This window comes from Caenorhabditis elegans, chromosome X, assembly GCF_000002985.6.
Source record: "Caenorhabditis elegans chromosome X".
NCBI classification, from domain to species: Eukaryota; Metazoa; Nematoda; class Chromadorea; order Rhabditida; family Rhabditidae; genus Caenorhabditis; species Caenorhabditis elegans.
Genome location: NC_003284.9, coordinates 14,700,642 through 14,721,218, shown reverse-complemented (window position 1 = coordinate 14,721,218; position 20,577 = coordinate 14,700,642). Strand labels below are relative to the sequence as shown.

Below are 20,577 nucleotides of genomic sequence, written 5' to 3'. Positions count from 1 at the left end.
TGGTAAGAGAAGGGAGGGAAGTACGGCTTACAATGTTGGAAAAAAGATAATAATAGGTAGACATTTGTAATGAGCATGTGATATGAATCGGAAAAAAATAGTGTAAGATACTAACAGCCAACTTTCGGATGTGTGAAAAGTGTATTTATTGTCAGCAGACTTTCCCACAAGTAATTGGAATAAAGGCGTACATCATGTCGCATTAGTTTATTGGCTGACCTGTAGCCGCTAATCCGAAACATACAAACAAAAGAGGAAAGTAATAGTGGTGACTTTCCAGATTTATTGGCAATATTCAGAAACAAGGACCCGGAGAATGTTGGTTTGTGTCAGAAAATGATTATCAGTTTTCTCCTCAGACCTGTCTAGCTGCGTGGGCGTCACTCAGTTTATGGATGATTTTGACAATGTTATCAACGATTATGTGGAAGTGCGAATCTACGAATACACTGTTTATCATAGAAAACTTAATGGAAGAAGATTTTGTTTTGCTGGTTACCTTCTCTGTAGAATTAAGATGACTCTTCAAACCAATCTTGTATACCCTGTTTAGTAGAATCCAATCGCACCTCATGTTGTTCTCCTTCGCTTTTTTGAATCTGGTATTAGGATACTCATACTTTTCAGGCTTTTTGGGAAAATTACCAAAACTAATTTTTATACATCCAAGCATTGATATGAGATACTTGAATTGTCATCTTTGTTGGTTTCTTCTTGTACATTTCTGTTCAACTACCCCCAATGGCTGATTGCAACTTGGAGCCTACTTTTCACCTATAATTTTTACACACTCTTTTTTTTTCCTTTTTTCTTCCACTCCAAATATTTGCATACGAAGTACATCTTCACCCATCTGCTTGTTGGCGGTCAGACGCGTCGAATTTTGAAATCACAAAGCAGAGTCTCCACTGATGCCGATTGATTTTTCACTGTGAGAAAATATCACATCAGATAAGAGACCACGGTTTATAGACAAAGAAGACAGAGCCCGGTGCCCAGCTGCGCGACGCTCTGGAAACCGAGTCGTGATGAAGAGATTTACTCACACAATAGGTTGTGAGTATATTTGGAAGGCGTCGTCCTGTCTAAAAATCGCCTAGCAACTGCATTCGTGGGAAGTAGGGGATAGCCAACCTGTGTGTGTGTGTGTGTGTTTGCAGAGAGCCTTTTTGAGTCACAAGACAGAGAGGCACTCTGATAGAAGGGGAAGCAACGTATTCCAAAGACAAAAAATATAACAATAATTGAGAGACATTGGATAATGTGAAAACAGAAACGTGCGAGCGGGCGAGAAGATATCCTTCAGAAATTTTTACAAATGGAAGTTAGGGATGAAGTAGTAGTTTCAATAAGAAGGACAAAATATTCAAGTGTATCGGAACCATTCAGTTTGATTCATAGTTAGATTATGTGTACGGAGCGGTCATACTAATACGGTTGTGCTTTTTCAAATTTCCAAACACATATCGATAAAGGAAACAGCCATAGCTGTTTTTGGAATCTGAACAATTGTTATCTCAAAATTATGCTATCACTAATAAGTCGAGAAATATTAAATTAAAATTTTAGGAACAATAAGAACAACTAAAATTAGAAATTAGCCAAGGAGCATGGAAAACATATTTTGATTATCAAGGTCAAATGCAAAAGGAAAAATCAGTTAATTTATTGTAGAACGTATTAACAATATTCATAGATATAACATTAGGATTTAATTTAAAAAAAAACGTTTGTCGGTAAATACCAAGACATCAAGAATAGTGTATGGGCGTTTCTGAAACTTGCATTTCTCAGTAAACCTACTTTATCTCTGGTCGCAAGACTGTCACCACATGAATTTGCGCAGGGGTGGACGGCAAACGATTTTTCCGGCAAATCGGCAAATTGCCGGAATTGAAATTTCCTGCAAATCGGCAAATCGGCAAATTGCCGATTCGCCGAAGTTGCCGGAAAAAAGGCAATTTTCCAAAAATTTTTCGGCAAATTGTTGTTTCGCACTTATTTTTTTGGAAAGGTCAGAATTTTAATTTCAAATGACAAAATTGTACGCATCCTAGAATGTTCCTACATTTATTTTAAAAAGTAAGAAAATTCTATGAAAATATGTAGAAAAACGGAAAAAATTCAAAAAGACACAGTTTTAAGTGTTTTTGTCTTATAGAAAATTCCTCTAAACATTTTCGGGAAATCTGATATCCGGCAAACGGCATATCGGCATTTTACGGAAAATGAAAATTTCCGGCAAATCGGCAAACCGGCAACCCATTGGCCAACTTGTCGAATTTGTCGACAAATCAATTTACCAAACGGCAATTGCCGCCCACCCCTAAATCTGCGTTTGTTACTGTTCCGACTTAAGTAAAAGCGCAGCTAAATCAATACAAGCTCCATGAAATAATCCCACTTCTTTATCTCAATTTCCAAAAAGATAGAGCATTAGGAAAAATATTTATTGATCTGTTTCTTATAAAATACAAAGTGTTAAAAATGACAACTCGTAATTTTCATATGCAAGTATTTGATTGATCGACAGTTTGAAAGTGAATGAGAGAAAAAAATACACAAGAAAAAATGGAAAATGACAAAAAAACAGGGAAAATGAGGTTAGGGCATGGAAAGTGAGTGGATTCATAAACAAAAACTTAAAAATAAGAAATTTGAAACACTTAATCATTATTGTTGGGACGTTGTCGTATCGTCAACCTTAACAAATTTCGGAAATTACTTTTCCGCCCACTATTGCTCTCCCCGTTGTCTTGTGCTTGGAGCACACCGACCTGTTGGGGAGTGAGAAGGCACAACGATGAAGCAACTGCTAATCCAGATGTTCCACTAGGTGTTACTGCTTTGCCTCCGGTGGGGAGGCGTACGGCCAGGGTGAAGACTCCGGCACGGTAGTTGCTACACGGTTCGATGGATAGAGGTGTTGGACCTCCGGCCGATGAGAATTGGCTTAGCATGCTGAGCTCCATTTTTGTCGATGCAAAAGGACGGGATGCCATCTGGAATATGAAAAAGTTAAGTAAAAACAGTTCAAAATCTTGTTGACATATTACAAAAAAATATTAAACGTGTCACGTCAAATTTGAATCCAGACAACCCCGCGAAAGATTTCCTCCCAATGTCGCATGCTAAAAATTGGCTCGAATCGAGAGATGAAAAATTCGGGAGATGCTGGAATCAAATAAGACACCATCTACTTTTGCCGGACAACGCAAAAGTTGAAAAGAGTGGGTGATACCTGGCGGCCGACAACCCACGGCTTCCGCGTCTTGTTATAAGTAACGCTAGCATGCCACGCCCTTCTAAATACACACCAACTGAATGGGCGGGGCATGCTAATGATATTTATAACTATATACCGAGACGCGGAAGCCGTGGGTTGTCGGCCCCTAGGTATTACCCACTCTTTTCATTTTTGCGTTGTCCGGCAAAAGTGGACGGAGTATTATTTGATTCCAGCATCTCCCGAATTTTTCATCTCTCAATTCGAGCCAATTTTCGGCATGCGAACTTGAGAGGGATTCTTACTCGGGATTGGCTGGATTCAAATTTGATGTGATACTTTTAATATTTTGATAATATTATTACTAACTTGAACATAGTTGAGAAATGGGTTCCAAAAAAAACTTCTATTTTTTTCAGTTTTCATTTTTTTGTAAAAGCTTACATGCTCAATTTCATCTATCCGCCGCTGATTCCTGCGATAAGCTTCTATCCTAACTTTGATCATCCACAGCAGACCGGCAACGACTAGAAGGACAATGAAGCATCTGGAATTTCGTTTTCTAGGAAACCATTTAAAATAGTTTTCAAAGCTTACGCTGCAAATATCACGAAAAACAGGACCCAGTTGATCGGCGGTGATTGTGCAAAACTGACAACAATTTGAACTGGCGTGTTGAAGTTGTATACTCGAACCTGAACAACATAAATGTGTAAACTTCTTAATGGTATTGCAATTAACTTACGAAAAAGGTAGTGTTCGAATCTGGACCAAATGGATATCCCTTATCTGATGCCACATAGACACGTCGGAATCCTTTCGAGTCACAAATTGTATCCACCATCATGGCTTGAGACTTATCCGCGAGCCCGTTCACATAAGACGAGGTCATGTTCAAAGCAACAAGTGCGTTACCCTTTGGAGATTCACAGCTGATTTGGAATGTGACGTCAGTGTCTTTCTGAAAAGAACAAAATTATAATTTATCAAATAAACATGACAAGTTAAGATGTACCTTATATGGAACACTGTATAGGTAAATTTCACTCGTGTGATTATCCTTATCGTCGCTTCTCAACTTGAAGGTGAATATGAAGTCTACGGCTAGCTCATCTGAAATTTGAACTTGAATTTCATTAAACCATAAAACAACTTACAGAAACATGGTGTTCCATTTCTCGGATTGCCCACATATTTCGCTTCACATTTATCACAGCGGTCTCCAGTGACTCCTTTAGTTTTGCAGAAGCATTGGCCAGACACTGGGTCACACATATCAGCTTGATGATGGCAATCGCATGCTAGAAATAATAATTATAATTGATCATTGTTGAAATTTTGATTCAATGTTCTTACGTGAACAAACTCCTCCGTTTCTGGCGTCGCCGTAAAAACCTGGAGCACATCGCTCACAGTGAGCACCGGTGGTGTGGTTTTGACAACTTTGGCATTTTTCAATTGTGACCGGAGGGAAGGAACCAACAGAAGTGAAGCACGTAGAGTGTCCGTTGCATTGGCACGCTGAAAAGTTGGGTTTTAATGAAATCAATTAACCAATGTTATCAAAACTTACCAGGGCAGTCTATAAAATACCAGGTACTGTTTTCTGGTTTTGGCTCTAACGGGCCAGTTGATGTACCACGGATGCAAAGTCCGAGACCAGTCTTGGAGTCGTCTGCAAGCCATCCACATCCTGGATCTCTCTGGCATTCTCCGCAAGTCTTGTGCTCTTCGCAAACAACTGACTCTGAAACGCCGAATAAAAATCGGAATGCAAACGCTTCAAAGAGGTTACTCACCAGCTTGACAAACTCGATTGATAACACTTCCTGAGCCAGATGTAACCCACGAGTGGCATTGTCCATAAGCGAATGACAGCGTGTATGCTTCCAAGTTGATGCATCTATTCGTGCTCGGACACCACATGCACTGCTCAAGATCGGTGCAATCGCTGCAGTTGTTCCGCTGAGCACAAGGCATTGGGCATTCGGTAGCGTTACGGAAGAAAGATGGGAAATGCGAAGGTGAGAGAAACTTGTTGCGATCAGCAAGAACTGACTTGGTCTCATATTCGTAGACGACGGCAACTGAAAATAAAATTGAATTGTTAAAAGTTTGTGATTCCAAGTGTTGGGCGGTTTTTTTTCAAATCAATAACTGTCCTATTTATTGAAAAATACCAAATTAAACAGTGTTTTTTAGTTAATTCAAAAAAAAAAACTCAAAATAAAAACATTGTGTGGCGTGTACTTTTTCTCGTCCACTCACGGGAGTGGAAGGCAAAAATCTGAACCCAACCAATATCAGGCCGCCGACATCTCACGGGTTCCGCACGCCGCTATGTTTAACTCGCAGCGGGCGGAGACAGCTCGCCACGCCCACAGCGAGTTAAACGCAGCGGCGCGCGGAACCCGTGACATGTCGGCGGCCTGATATTGGTTGGGATCCCGATTTTTGCCTTTTCTCCGTGAGTGGACAAGAAAAAAGGCGGGGCCTAAATATTAGGTTTTCTGCAGTACACGCCTTGCAGTTTTTTTTATTTTGAGTGTAAAACTCACTTGTTTCTGGCAGGTGATTATTTCATGCACTATATAATACATAGAAACATGTTCGTTCTGTCAAACTTTTCTCAAAAATGTTTCTCCGGTTTTTATCAAAGTATATATAAAGTTTTCATAAAATTGTGCTTGGCCTCATTTTGTAAGCTCTCAGTTCTCTAGTTTATTCCTCGTGTATATCATACAAAAAACATACTCAAATCCTCCTTGCTCACACAAGGCGATGCTTTATCAATTGGGTACCAAGTGCAGTGTGGTGAGATTCTACAGCTACCACAGTTGTTCTCCATATTGCATGGACGCATTGTTGCAACACTATTTCTTTGCGGGCACTTCTCCCAGGATGTTAGCATGCCCTGAAACGATCGCATAATTTACTAGTCAACCGAAAATTTTTCTCACCGGTCCATCCACACACTCTTGCTCATTTGGAAGACATTGCTCTCCTGAGGAGCACCATCCGCATCCGGATTTAGAGGCGCAAGAGACACAATCCGTTTGCTCTTCACACGTTTTCAGAGCGAGTCTGAAAATGTAAAGCTTGCAAGTTGAAATTCGATGTTTTTTTTTTCAATTTTTACCTTAATGGTGTATTTGTGCATTCATCAAAAGATTTAGGTGTCGATGATTTAATCATTGAGGCGAACGATGATTTGTAGGAGACTGTTGGGTCAAATGGAACGCAGGAACTGTCGACGAAAACGCATTTTGTGCCATCGGTGATTAGACGACATTCATCAGGTCTTGTAGCTGATGAGCATTTTGCTAAAATAATAAACTTGAACACTTGAGTTGCTTTAAGTTAAAAGTACCTGGACTCAATGTCCAAACGTCGCTCTTCATTTTTCCGTTGAAACCACCAAGAGCATAAAGCTTCTGGCCGATAACATGAACAGAATGGCCAAATCTTTTCAAATCCACTGGAGCAGTTGACATGTTGGACCATTGCTTACAAGCTGAAAAATTAAAAGTAGACGGCTTAAAAATTGCATCACTCAATTGACTCACCAACGTCATAGGATTGCACCATATTTGAAAAGCATTCGCTTTTACTTCCCGCCGTCACATTCGATCCTCGACCTCCAACGACTACCATCAAGCCATTAAGGTATGCAGCAGCATGAAGATATAGTTGAACTCCAGACTGTGGAAGATTCGACCATTTCTTGGTAGATGTGTCAAATTGCATCAAGCTGTCGGTGATGGTGTTGTTCCACATGCTACCACCATAAACCAGAATTGCAGTGGCTCCCTGAAATGAAATGATTTTCCGAATGGTATTGGAATTGTTTTACTAAAAGTTTTGAATTATGTACAAAATCTAAGTTATCCTCGTAAAACTGTCTTACGTCTAGTAATAATTCAACAAGCAGCCGACATTATGCTGTCATCAAAATTTGTTAAAATATGTGTAGCACTAGCGAGGTATCGGCTGTCAGTTTTGGCAAAAATATTGGGGGTTCACAATTGTTAAAAATCAAAAAAAAAACATCTAACCCTGTTTTTAAATACCTTCAATGACGTCACTACGACATCGCATTTTTTAAAACCAAACTCAGTTAATTAACTCAAATTAGTAGGACTCTAAAAAACTTACTGTTGGTGTTGTGTATTCCACTGCGGAATGTTTAAACCTTCCGTAAACATGATCGCTTGTGTTGGCCACCGTCCATTCTTCGGTTTCTGAAAGCATTTTTTTTGTTTTTTCCGACTTCTTTTTTTGTTTCCTTACCAAAATTATAAATCTGCACGTGATGCATAAAGCCAAACAGTGGGTTATAGCCAAATATCACAAACATCTCGGATCTAATCACATGAGCTGAGTGACCTGCAACTGCGAATGGCGCAGCAATAATTGTCTCATTCTTGTGAATCTGTTGAGCCCATTTTTTAGAGCCCATGTCAAAGATCCAAAGCTCGTTTGTTGCGGCTTGTGTCGTTTGGTGACGGACTTGGGTTTTTGTAACTCCTCCGAACATGTACAGCTTGTTCTGAATTCAAAAAAATTGGTAGAGAAGTCTCGAAATAGAATGTACAAACCTTATACTTGACAACTGTGTGATCAAAGCGAGGTTTCGGCATATCTCCGGACACCTCCACCTTACTCCAAATCCGACTTGTCACGTTGTACACGTCAATGTTATTCGGATCAGAGCTTCCATCGAAAAACTCTCCACCGATGCTCCAAACAACATCATCGATAGCGATTGACGCGTGGGAAGCTTTTCCGGTTGGTGCATTGTTAGTCGGGTGAATCAGGTCCCACACCGATGAAGACACTGGCATTTGACAGGTTTCTCCATGAACCCTTGCCGAGAGACATTCACATCTTCCATCAACACATTGACCTTCATGACACGGACTTTCCGTGGATTTTCCGCTGAGTTGGCAGACTTGATACTCACAGTTGAGACCTTTGTATCCATCTTCGCAATCACACTTTCCATTCAGGCAGCTTCCATGGTTTGAACAGTTATACGCACAGCTGCAAATTCACGTTTAAAAACTTCAACAATCTCAACTTCAATAAATATGTCGAAAACTCACCGATTTGACTCGTATGAAACATTGAACCCGTTTAAATTAATGGCTAAGTCACTGAAAAAGTGCACCAGTGCTTTACCAGAAGCCGCAGTGAACTCTTGTGATGGTTGTTCTCCGCTGAAATATTTCATTTTCACATAAAATTTTAAAATTTCAAAACCAACCATAGTGCGGCAAGCTGCTTTCCATAAACACTATCACCATCGTAAATATACAAATAATCCCAGCCGCACTCGGTGAAAAAGCTGTTTATCCGAATTTTGAGTGGAGTAGCGCTCTGCAAAATTTAAATGTTATAGAACATCAATCTATCATCAACACATACATTTTCCGGTTCAATGAGCCATGTGCATTTTGCTGAAGGGCTATAATCCAGAGGTCCATCCGAAATGTAGCTCGCGTTGTCAGATATTCTAAAGAAATTCAACGTTTTTTTTTCTTTCGTTTTTTGTTTGAAATAAAGCTTAAATGTTGCTCACCGTATCCGCCCAAAACAGTGATCGCACTGTGAACCGTACCATCCTTTCGAACAAACACAGGCCTTGTTCAAGCAGACGCCGTTGTAACATGGTTTATCGCATGATGATAATGACTGAAAATTTTTGGTTGTGGGAATTTGTTAAGCTTTGAGATGTTATCGCTAAAAGTCCCTGAGGGAATATTTTGGAAAATGTTATCAACATTTTTTTGATAATAAACAAAATCAACACCACTAGTTTTTCGAATTTTGAAAGGCTTCAAATTTTTCCAATTGCTCTTTCAAAGTCAGAAAATGGCTCAAAAAGACCAAATTTTGTAATGATTTTTCTTGATTTTTTCAAAAAATTTTTTATCATTTTTGAAGTTAACTGAAGCTGCGGCCGTAATTTATATTTTGTTGGACACTTTTCAGATGTTTATTTAGTGCATGAAGTACGTTTTTAGGCGATACATTTACATACATATTTGATTACTTTTGTGTAAATATTGATTAAAAATGTACCGAAATTCACAAAAAATGGTTATAAACCCTGCAAAAGTATGCGAAATAGAAACAAAAACATTTCTGGTCATTGCAACACGGAGAAGTTGATAATTGTTTTTGAGGAATTTCAAATAGATTCACGATGAAATTCAGTCTTTTTTGTCAATTTTGAGTCAAGAAAATTAACTACTCCGCATTTTTTTTAAAGTTTCAACCTACCTTTTCGAATTCAAAATTTGCATGATTTGTTAGTGTGTGAACTCGGGAGAATACTTGAAAAAGGAGGAAAACTCGAAATATAAAGCATGGGAATACTTCCCTTGCTGAAATCATCACGTGCACATCGGTCTGTAAAAAAGGTTTCATTAGAATAAACTTGTCGAAAATAAGCAAAAATTGTCGCAGTAGAGAAAAAGGAACAACACTATAAGCATGACTAATTTGGAAGAAGACACGTCGTCGTAGAGGAAGAAAAAGGCGATGATGATGACGACAATAATGAATGAAAAGAGGCACTGCGAACAGAATGAATCGATCGATAGTACGCTTGCGCGAAGAGATGCGGAGAAGGAGTGTGCCGCAAGAAGAGAACGCAGAGAGAAGCGACGTTAGGTGGGTAAACTAGGTAGACAACACCAATTTGCTTTTAAACGTTCGCGAAATGAGTCAGTGTGTCTTCGCTTTTGGTTTAATTCGAGCGGTTCTTTTTTTTTAACCAACGCAGTTTCTTCAGCTTTTAATAGGTCACAAATGTTGGGTGTGAGGCGGGTGGTTTTTGATCGTCACATTCTAAGAAGCTGTAAATTTCTTTTTTTTTTAAATTAAATCAAAGTACATAGCTTTGGTCAATGTGAAAATAAATTCAAACCATTTATGAAATTATTCATTGAAAATAACCGGGAAAATAGTGGAGAGCAACTGAGTCCCCAAAAATGATTAAAATCAAAAAAGATTTATGGTTAGCAACTATAATTTTAATCAGTCACTGAAATAAGTAACGGCTTGTTTTTTTCTACGTGTCAGTATTTCAGTAGTATCACAAACTTATAATTTTCACATTGGGAAAAAATTGGAGTGAAAAATAATTTAATACTAAAGTGTTTGAAATCTGACAATACTTTTCGCTCACATTTTGCGTCCTGTTTTGTAACTGTGATTTTTTTTCTAGAAAAAACATGGTATATTATAGTTATTATCAACCAATGAAAACAAGGCATTAGAAATAAAATAAAAATATCGAAAAATATTTTGGAAAGTGACCAAGAAACATTGTCAATTTATATGTAAATGGAGTGTTCGAAATTATAATTTTAAAGAAGTAGGCAGGTAATTTTTTTTGTGATTTTGAGAATGAATTAGGCATTCAAAAAAAAACTGGAAAGAAGTAAAAATAATAACCTTTTTTAAAACCCATGTTTTGAAAAAAGATACTGGTGTAATGTTTCCGAGCATTTTTAAAAAACAATCCAATTTTGTTTTATTTATTTTTTCGTTTCGTAAAAAGTATTTCATCTATAGACTAAAAAATCTGAAATTAGCAGACCGAAAAATGTTTGTATTATCACTATTCTTACAAAGTAAAAACCACCACTATCACCCAAAAAATTCTTTATTGAGGGCGTTTTTAAAATCAATAGCTAAATATTAATGTGAAAATGATGTTGTATTGAATTTTATCAGTTGATACCTAATCGAGAAACGCCCTGTTAAAATGCAAAATTATTGTAAGGCATTCCAAAAAAAAAGCTGCTGGCACTGACCAAAACAGTATTGCTACAAGGAAACATTTCGAGGTCCCTCCAAACTTAACACAAACTGAAATAGCTTCCGCTATTTCTGCACAATGCCTCTGCAAATAGTCTGTTCAAAAAATGTTCGAAAGAGCGGAAATCAAGTTTTGGCAGTCGTTTTTCGATTCAAACTATGAGCATAGTAAGCAAACAGGCGGCTTTTTTTGGGTGGAAACGGAACAGAAAGAACAGAAAAATCAGCGTTAATTCTTAGTTTCTCAATGATCTTACGTTTTGCAACGCATGTAATCTAGTTCTCAAGGTTATTCATCTCTCTCAAAGTTCCTACTTTTCTACTTTCTTTCCGCAATTGCATTTGTAAATTTGGATGGAATATGAAGTGATAGAACATTGATCGGGGGAGAAGGAATGAGAAGAAATATCTCAATTTCTTATCATTCGAAATTTCCTTTTAAATGACGCACCAGGAAGTTCAAAAATTGTTTCACTTTTTTTTTTACCTTTTTTGTCTTTTACTTTTTATAGGATATTTTGCAATTTTTACAGTCAATTGATATGGAATATCTTAAATTTGGCATATTTCAATGACAGTGTCTATTATATAACGTAGTTAAAGATCAGATACTTTGATCAAGACTTACAGAGATATGAACTTACAAAATAGATCAATTGGAGACAATATGAAACATAATGCAGTCAACTTTTTTGCTGGTTTTTTTTTGTAAAGTTAAGGAAATTGCTGCACGTTGGAACATTTACAATGTTTGAATAGAAATGATTCACTTGTAAAATTGACAAAAATAATTTTTTTACAGTTAACTTTGGAAATTGTGTGGCTAAAACCGTGGCTAAGATATTTTCATTTTTTTAAAGCATATATATTTTTTGAAACTTTTCTTTTGAAATTCGAATTGTGTTTTATGTTTTAAAATTTTGAAAATATAGGTGGTTGTTTACAAAAAAAAAATACAATTTTTTCCTGTTTTCACAGGCTGCTTCTCTCCATAGCCAAAAATGATTAACTATATTTTTTGGAATAAATCAGTCTTATAGACATTTCGAATCCCGCCTAACACACCAAATTTTGAAAAACTCGGGAATCCTACATTTAAATTTCAAAATTCAAAAGTTTTAGTAACTAAGCACAACATTCTGAAGTGCCACTTTCACAAACTAAATTTTGAACGAAAACGTAAAAATTGTCATTTGTGATTTACGACTTCTAAGGTTTCCATAGCGGCTCCCTCCCCATTTTGGCATTCTGAAAAACAATTCACTTGGTCTTCCTCTTTGTGTGCCATCTGTGTAAGTTATTACTTGAAAATACAGCTAAATAGAAAATGAGAAGGAGTCAGTAGTTTGGCAGGCTGTTTGTTCGCAACAGATAAGATATGATTGTCTATTAACAACACTATTGTTTACTATTCTCACTGACTTACAAAACAACCAAAAAAAAAATTGCCAAAAAAACAGAAAGTAAAAAATGGGAAAAAAACAAACATTATTTATTTCAACTGTGTTTTCCTCATTTTCTTTCTATTTTCCTATTTTCTCCTCCGCTTTCCCACTTCTTCTTTTTCTTCTTAAAACTCAGCCTCAAAACACGTTTGTCTCTTGGATCCCAACCACAATAATCTCTGCCGTCTCATCCACCCCCGTAGTAGTTTTTTCGTTCGGTTCTCTGCCGATCTCTCTCTCTCTCGCTTCATACACAATGAGTCAACTCCCCCCCCCCCCTCTCACATACGCCGCTCGTCATCTCAGCTGCCTATCGATCGACCGAAGCGGTGCAACCGCGCTCTATGGGCAACAGAAGAGGGATGCTGCTGCCGGGTACGTCCATGCTTTCTTCTGCCCGACGCCGCGCACTCGTCTTCTTCTAGATCGCCTGCCACTGCTTCTTTCTGCCTTCTATTTCATTCCTTCTCCCGTTATTTACTAAAAGAGAAAAAGATAGAGATAGAGCGAGAGAGAGAGCAGTGCGCATTGCCTTTTCTCCACTATGTATTTCCTTTTTTTGCCTCGAGGCCCTTCACTGTGCCACGTGTACATTTTGATCGTTAGTCATTGTTTTAAAAAGAGGCGTCGTCTAATGTGAGAAACAAAAACCGATGACATCTCATTCCACAATGTCATTAGGCTGGATAGGAATGACTATTGGGCGACAAAACTGGATTCTTCCTTATGCGATTCTGTTTCTTTTTCCTTCCGTTTTCCTACTATTCAATTGCTTTTTAATTTCTCACTTACTCAGGCTTTATCTATTTGTACCCAGCACCAATTTTTGCATAAAAATCAAAAATCCCACGTTCGAAAAGTTTCTCTTTGAAAAATGCAATGTTAACAAGACAACCGCGATAAAAAACTATTTGAGTATAGGGAGAAGCGTGGTTTGTAGTTTTTTTTAATTTCGAAATAACTATGAGGGAAGGAAAATGTTATATATATATATATATATATATATATATATATATATATATATATATATATATATATATATATATATATATAGCATTATAAGTCACAATTTTCAATTTTCAGCTTATCAGAAAAAAATTGCGGTTAGGTTTTAATTTGCACATTGCAGCGGTTTATTTTTCAAATATTTTCCGGTTTTGAAAGTGGCTATTGATCTTGCCCACGCAATTCCGTTGTCTTATTTTGTCTATCATTCCTCTATTAGCATTGTTTCAAAAATTAACCATTTAAAAATAGTATTGGCAACCTCAAATGTTTGGTTCATAAAATCCTTTATCATATCGGTGAAATTTGGGAAACAAGTAATAACATATAGGAAAGAAATTTAAACTCGGACAATTCTTATATATCAGTCGTGAATTTTTTTTTCAGTGTGTCGAAAAATTTAGTATTTTAGGTCTTGCTAATAAAAATAATAGGATGTTTGAAATGTTCAAATTTCCAATTACTGGTTCTGTCGGCCAAATACCCTTTTAGTTCCCCTGTCCCAAGTACAGAAGTGGCAAAGTTCTTTTCCCTTATCAATGGACAGGTTTTCGTCTACTGTCACACTGATCGATATTTGATTGACGTGATATTGACTCATTGGTTTGGTTTCAAGCAATCTATTTGTTTACTTGATTCTAACCATCTGTCATTCTATTTCTCCCTCTTCTTTGCGTTTTTTTTGCCATTCCATTCGCCATTCTTATTTCAATTTCCATTCCACTTTTTTTGTGTCTCCTTCCTCTTTTTTCTTGACGTTTTCTTTTTATATTTCCAATCAACTTTTGGTGCAACTATTTCGCAAGAGCATCTACCCAATTTCCCAGAGTTAATTAAATCATCCTTGTTTTACAGAAATGTGCTAGTATGACCATCAACGGCACAGAGGGAACCACATTCATCCGGTCGGCGTCCGCACAGGGGCTCGCCGGCCTCTGCACTTGGGCTGCTCTTCTTATAACCAGTCATCAAGTAGGTGGAATTTGAATTTGGAAATCTAGTTGGAAAATTTAAAAATTATGAAAAATATGTTATGTTGAGCAGTGTTGTGCTATTTCAAAACAATCAAAAGAAATATGAAAATATACAATTATCTAAATTACAGATCTACCAACACCTCCGGTTTTACTCATGTCCAGCAGAACAGCGTTGGATTGTTCGAATTCTATTCATCGTGCCAATTTATGCCTTCGACTCGTGGCTATCTCTCATCTTCTTCTCTGACAACGTCTACATTTACTTCAACTCAATTCGCGACTGCTATGAAGCCTTCGTGATCTACTCCTTCTTGTCCCTCTGCTATGAGTACCTGGGTGGTGAAAGCAACATCATGGCCGAGATTCGTGGAAAGCCGATTCGTCCGACCAACTATCTAACGTGCACCTGCTGCTTGGCCGGCAAGCAGTACACGATCGAGTTCCTTCGATTCTGCAAGCAGGTGAGAAACGGGAATGCTTAGAAGTAAAATATTCAAGGCGGCATTTGGGAAAACATGAAAAACAAAGGAATTTGTTTGACCCGAAAAATTTGCATTTAGGGTAGCCCATTTGTCAATCTACTGTCAATCCAATTGTTTTCCGTGGGTAATGTTTGAAAATGTCACAATGGCGGTTTAATGAGATTCAGTATTTAACCAAGAGTGGTTAATCTTTCATTTCAGAATCGAAATTATTTTTTTTGACAAATTGATTTTTAAAAGCACTGTTAGAGCATTTCATAAATCGTTTTTTTGCAGCGCTCAAAATGTCCTTGAAACATTTTAAAAAACTTTTTTTCAGGCAACTCTCCAATTCTGCTTCATCAAACCAATCATGGCTGTCATCACACTGATGCTGACTGCAATTGGAAAGTACGAGGATGGCAACTGGAGCCTCGATCAAGGATACATCTACATCACGCTGGTCTATAACGTCTCTATCTCGCTCGCCCTCTACGGAATGTTCCTGTTTTATGCAGCAACTCGCGACCTTCTCAGCCCATATCGCCCGGTTCTCAAGTTCTTGACTGTCAAGAGTGTCATCTTCTTGTCTTTCTGGCAGGGTAAGTGTACAACAGTTTTTTGATTTTTGACTTAATTCAAATCTTTAGGATTCCTCATTGCTATTCTCGGAGCCACTTCTGCGATCGACCCGATTTACGATGCCGAAGGAAGAGAAGTGATCGGACGTGGAACAGTCGCCGCTGGATGGCAAAACTTCTTCATTTGCATTGAAATGTTCTTCGCCGCAATTGCTCTTCGTTTCGCTTTCAATGTTTCCGCCTACGCCGATGCCCACAACGGTTGGTAAAAATATGAATTTTGCGGAGGTTAACCTATCATTAACTATGAAAGTCAAAAAATTCTTGGAAATTCTGATACCATTTGAATTTCTGACATAGTTTGAAAATGTTAAAGGTCATTGTATATCCTATTTAAGTAGAGCTCCCGCCGCAACGCCGCAACAGCGCCTCCGCCGGCCGCACGGCGTCACTCAAACCGAATGTATAGTGCGGCGCGGTACCCCAACGTGTCGGTCGCTTCAAAACAACCACTTTTTCGCACTACGTTGTGCACAAATTAAGATACGCTTTTCACGCTAAGCTGCGGAACCCCGAAAGTGTCGGTCGCTTCAAATAACTAAATATCGCACTTCATTTCACACACGCGCGGCGTCGGTGTGAGGCCCGCATTTGGCGCCTCACTCAGCTGGGATTCCTAATCCTAAGATGTCAAGAAAATAAGTGTTAATAGTATACTCTGAGTACTTCTACAAATAATTAATAAACCATTTTAAAAAAACGTGATTACAGGTTTACAAGCTACTCTAAATCTTTCAAATTGTCTAAATTTCAGCTAGCAACGCCAACGATGGCCGCCCAGTCACCCTCCAATCGATCAGCTCATCTCTCAAGGAAACCATGAATCCCAAAGATATTATGCAGGATGCGATTCACAATTTCCACCCTCAATACCAACAATACACTCAAGTTTGTAACTTTGACTGAATCCGCTCTCCAAAACTAATTTACTTTCAGCACTCCAACGCTCAACGACCGGTCAGTACAGGTTTCTAAATGCTTATCGTTTAATATTTATATATACCGCTTCCCCTTTTCTTTTTTTTTTGTTTGTGTTTTGTGAATATATGTGACGTTCCAAAATCTTTCCAAAGTTCAAACCCTATTAGACTATGTGTGTGAACTATTGATTTTTCCAATTTTCAATTAAAAATTTCAAATACTTTTAAACAAAATTCTTGATTTATTATACAATGTATGGGTGACGGGAAGCATTATTTATTTGGGATTGCATGACGATGGTGATTGGTTCAATTAAAAATTGTTAGATATTTATAGAATTTTTCAAAAAGTATCACATGTTTCAACTTTCAGCAACAACCCGGGACTAGCACCAGCACTGAAGAACAACGAATGTCGAAGGGTGGTGCCGCAACGAATTACTCAACAATGGTGGAGAGCGGCACCAATGATAGCTCATCATCAGCTCCGGCTCAAGCCACCGGCAACCTTCTCGACGCATAGTTATTTATTCGTACACCTCTCTCTCTCTCTCACAAAACATAAGGCATCTTTAACACAATTTTTCTTGCAAAATCAACTCCAACAGCTCCCGATTCCCTGTCCACATGTAATGGTTTGAAAATGTATTTATTAATTTTTTTAAAATTTTACAATTAAAAACAAAATTTTTTGTTCTATTTTAAAAATAATGCTCTAAAGAGAACACAAAAATGTTACGCAACTTCCCATGAGCCAGAATTATTTTTTGTAAACTTTCAGATGATCTGCGTACCATGTGGATTCTGTCATATCGCTCTTTCCCCCTTCAAGAATCTCAATCATCGCATTCACCTGTCCAATATACTTATGCTCTTCATTTTTTTTTTAAATTTAATGGTGATTTTCATTTTCCTGTATCCATGTTCTTTATCTATCGCATTTTATATATATATATTTTTTTTCTAATGACTATAGATTATTGAGGTTCGAATAAAGCGTTCTGTTAATAATAATCACAAATGGAGTTTTTGATAGAAATTTTTTATTGATATCGTAATTTACAGGAATGATTTTGAGAAAAGCATATAGAAAAAACACTGCCAATAAATTAAACTCTGCGAATTGAACTCGAATAATACTTTCGACAATTCCAAATTTGAATAAATTAGGGTACACAACTCAAAATAAAGCTTTAAGCCAGGAAAGAGCACTGGTCTTCATTGTTAAGCTCCTCTGGGGTCTGAGAGTAAAGGAAGGCTGAGAATTCCTTTTCTTTGGTTTCTTCGGCAATGATGGCAGCGGCAGTGGTGGTGGTAGATTGCTCGGTCTGAAAATAAATTTTAAACTAAATATTATGACAACAAAACTTTCAAAAACTCACGGTAGAAGAAACAGCTTCCGGCATAGTTGGAGCTTCGGTCGTGGTAGTTGTGGTGGTAGTGGTGGTAGTTGTAGTAGTGGTAGCTTCAACTTCCTTATCCTTGGAGGAAATGAACATTTTCTTAAGCTCATCGCGGATTTCCTTGGAAAGTCCTGCCAAGAACTTCTTTTCCTAAACCAATACTCTTTAAATTCAGTTATAAGAAATCGTTTCAAAATTTACATTCAAACGGAGCTCCTTCCATTCTTCGAAGGCTTTTCTGGCATCTGGAGAAAGCTCGGAAAGTCTTCTAGCGACCTCTACCTTTCTTGTCTTGAGCTCCTCCTCCCATTTGTTGAACAGAGCAAGCTGTAATGCACTTTTTGATGAAAGTTTGTCAATGAAAGTAATTATTGCCCAAAAACAAGGGAACACTAAACTTACAGATTCTCCAGTGAGAAGAGAATAAGCCAACTTCTGAAGGGCGAGCTCCTTCTCAACAACGCTAAGTTTATAGTCGAACCAGACGTTCTTGAACTCCTCTCTCACAGTGGATGACACGTTTTTCAAGAAGGATGGTCCACATCTCCCAGCGAAAACTTTGTCTCGTTCCTCGGTGGTGAGGCCACGGATGATGTTTCTGGAAATTTTCGCTTTACAAATGTTTTATACATTTTGGTTCAATGCGAATGTCCGATTTCACAGAGTTATTTTTAACAGAGGGTGCCATATAATGATAAGGACACAACTTAAATTCAATAATTGGTCTCAGTTATCAAGGTTTTACAAGCTCACGATTTTTTGAAAGTAGTGTTAAAGGATTAAAAAAAATAATTATAGGACGATCCGTTCTTCAAGTGCTATGTACTGCGGGCTGGGAGGATTCTGCCTGGTGGTGATCCCACTGGTCTATTTTTTAAGCCACGTCCTAGCCAGGGACTGTGGCCTATAATCCAGTCGTGGATTGCTCCACCTCCCAATAGAGGCTGGGTAAACCTAGGGGGGTCAGGCCGAACTTGAACTCTACCTCCAGATTGCTAGCGGCCACCACTACCGGCTGAGCTAAAATGCCCCTGGGATGTTATTTCTAAAACTCTTAAATTCTTCCAAGCAAAAACAATGATAATTTGACAACTTGATCCGATTATTTCGATTACAGTACTTTTCTAACTTTTTTAAAAACTTTTCCTACCAACTAAAAAATTTAATCTCACCTTGTCTCTTCATGTTCCTTTTCGCAAGTATTTCCCTCCACATATTTTTCCCAAATCTTGGTAATCTTCTCAGCTGCCTCGGATGGGAGTTCATTTATGAATTTTGGAATTCCACATGGTTTTGTCTTAAAATCAGATAACAAAATCATACAGTAAACTTGGAAACAATCTTACTCTCTTGTGCCATGGGCCTAATGGGTTAAAAGGATCGGAGTGACGAGGTGGAAATGCCAAAACAATACAGGGAAGGAAAATGGCTAATATTAAAGTTTGCATTGTTGGTAGTGATAAGAAGAAACTAGGAAAAGTTTTTGAAGAAATATGAAAAGTGAGAGGCTATCCGTCTTCTTCTTCTCCATCTCAACAAGGCTCTTTTATAGTGCAACAACAGTCGGCGGTGACTAAAAAACGGATTTTTGTCTGCGCCATCTACGCAATCCTCACTATTTTTAGCCGGCCTCCCTGCCGCGCCTCCGTAACCGCCTCCAATAGCAATGTCCGCAAATGTGCGCGAATAAACGCGAACGAATTTAACTAAGACAAACATTTGGAGCAGACGAGCCGGTCACGACCCACAGGCAAAAGATTGCGGACGACAGTGTGCAAAGGGCGCGCTTGGCTTGGCAAGCGGTCAGACAGAGTGGGCAAGCTGGTTTCTTTGACCGGACAAGTGTGGGAAACGAATAAGCGGCCTGTTTGTTGGTAACAAAGGAATGCCCGGATGGCAATGTTCCGACTGTTTTTTTTTTAATTGAAGGGAAATGAGTTTTGCTCAAGACTATAAGCGTGATAAGGTCAAGACACATTTCGATTTAAAAAATTGAAAAAAGAAATAGAAAAGGTGACATGGCTTGATAGAACAATCGAAAAATTACCATCACATTTCGTAAAGTTTTTCCTAGATATTCAGAAATAAATTTTATTTCAAACGGAAATTGTATAACTTTCACGGTTTGGACTTTCACGGCACGGTCACAGTATATGACTGTTTCAGTACGTCTAGAACAAAGGTAGTTTCATGGAGCATATCAGAAGCGAATATGTGCAACTTTTTTGAATGAATCTAGTATTATCAATTTTCAAAATTGGCGAAGAGAATAAACACGTATTTTTTTTCTTACTAAACTTTGATCGTGTGATTTTGGAACAATTTTTTAAATTAAAAATATTCAAGCTGATATTTTATTAAATCCAACTATTTATCAAATTTTGAAAAACATCAGAATACACGATAACAAAAGTTTTGTATGAAGAAAACTGGAAATAGCCTTCAATATATTTTTAGGGGCAATTAAAATTTTTTGTAATTTCCGGTTTTAGCTTAAAACACGACTCCGATGATGAACTCCAAAACTGAATATGTTTATGAAAAAAAATTATTTATTGGTTTTTTCTCGATTACATAATTTAAGCATGAACACTGTACATATTAAACACAAAACTAAAAAATTGAAATTTGAATCAGATTACAAATATAACATCCAATAGATTCTCAAG

General features: G+C 37.7%; 3 protein-coding genes and 9 non-coding genes across 12 annotated transcripts; 7 read left to right on the top strand and 5 right to left on the bottom strand.

Annotated features, from left to right (window-relative positions):
* Positions 1-2,431: 2,431 nt before the first annotated feature.
* On the bottom strand, positions 2,432-9,640 carry atrn-1 (CUB domain-containing protein). Its single transcript, NM_078042.6, has 22 exons — positions 9,512-9,640; positions 8,808-8,920; positions 8,654-8,741; positions 8,493-8,605; positions 8,332-8,445; positions 7,825-8,269; positions 7,517-7,775; positions 7,382-7,467; positions 6,793-7,036; positions 6,597-6,740; positions 6,366-6,549; positions 6,187-6,310; positions 5,981-6,140; positions 5,026-5,313; positions 4,800-4,973; positions 4,583-4,747; positions 4,384-4,527; positions 4,242-4,339; positions 3,972-4,187; positions 3,824-3,921; positions 3,671-3,773; positions 2,432-3,002 (listed from the first exon to the last, which is right to left on the bottom strand). The coding sequence occupies exons 1-22, from the start codon at positions 9,623-9,625 to the stop codon at positions 2,667-2,669; spliced, it is 3,810 nt and encodes a 1,269-aa protein (NP_510443.5). The 5' UTR covers positions 9,626-9,640; the 3' UTR covers positions 2,432-2,666.
* F33C8.10 lies at positions 3,075-3,206 on the bottom strand. Its single transcript, NR_102238.1, has one exon. It is a non-coding gene; the product is annotated as an Unclassified non-coding RNA F33C8.10 (non-coding RNA).
* Positions 3,218-3,501, top strand: F33C8.5. Its single transcript, NR_072583.1, has one exon. It is a non-coding gene; the product is annotated as an Unclassified non-coding RNA F33C8.5 (non-coding RNA).
* Positions 9,641-9,796: 156 nt separating the features above from the next.
* Positions 9,797-9,938, top strand: F33C8.6. The gene has a single exon (NR_072582.1). It is a non-coding gene; the product is annotated as an Unclassified non-coding RNA F33C8.6 (non-coding RNA).
* Positions 9,939-13,124: 3,186 nt separating this feature from the next.
* Positions 13,125-13,186, top strand: F33C8.9. The gene has a single exon (NR_072581.1). It is a non-coding gene; the product is annotated as an Unclassified non-coding RNA F33C8.9 (non-coding RNA).
* A 295-nt stretch (positions 13,187-13,481) lies between these two features.
* Positions 13,482-13,555, bottom strand: F33C8.8. The gene has a single exon (NR_072579.1). It is a non-coding gene; the product is annotated as an Unclassified non-coding RNA F33C8.8 (non-coding RNA).
* Positions 13,482-13,555, top strand: F33C8.7. The gene has a single exon (NR_072580.1). It is a non-coding gene; the product is annotated as an Unclassified non-coding RNA F33C8.7 (non-coding RNA).
* Positions 13,556-14,361: 806 nt separating this feature from the next.
* Positions 14,362-17,516, top strand: tmem-184 (Transmembrane protein 184B). The gene is made up of 8 exons (NM_001444138.1): positions 14,362-14,478; positions 14,612-14,944; positions 15,285-15,546; positions 15,595-15,786; positions 16,340-16,473; positions 16,522-16,542; positions 16,879-17,150; positions 17,287-17,516. The coding sequence occupies exons 1-7, from the start codon at positions 14,374-14,376 to the stop codon at positions 17,026-17,028; spliced, it is 1,197 nt and encodes a 398-aa protein (NP_001431025.1). The 5' UTR covers positions 14,362-14,373; the 3' UTR covers positions 17,029-17,150; positions 17,287-17,516.
* Positions 17,517-17,530: 14 nt separating this feature from the next.
* Positions 17,531-19,429, bottom strand: F40E10.5 (DUF148 domain-containing protein). Its single transcript, NM_078040.8, has 6 exons — positions 19,255-19,429; positions 19,081-19,205; positions 18,311-18,506; positions 18,110-18,235; positions 17,888-18,058; positions 17,531-17,833 (listed from the first exon to the last, which is right to left on the bottom strand). The coding sequence occupies exons 1-6, from the start codon at positions 19,354-19,356 to the stop codon at positions 17,699-17,701; spliced, it is 855 nt and encodes a 284-aa protein (NP_510441.1). The 5' UTR covers positions 19,357-19,429; the 3' UTR covers positions 17,531-17,698.
* F40E10.13 lies at positions 18,545-18,722 on the top strand. Its single transcript, NR_072578.1, has one exon. It is a non-coding gene; the product is annotated as an Unclassified non-coding RNA F40E10.13 (non-coding RNA).
* Positions 19,430-19,445: 16 nt separating the features above from the next.
* On the top strand, positions 19,446-19,747 carry F40E10.12. Its single transcript, NR_072576.1, has one exon. It is a non-coding gene; the product is annotated as an Unclassified non-coding RNA F40E10.12 (non-coding RNA).
* F40E10.11 lies at positions 19,625-19,747 on the bottom strand. The gene has a single exon (NR_072577.1). It is a non-coding gene; the product is annotated as an Unclassified non-coding RNA F40E10.11 (non-coding RNA).
* Positions 19,748-20,577: the final 830 nt, after the last annotated feature.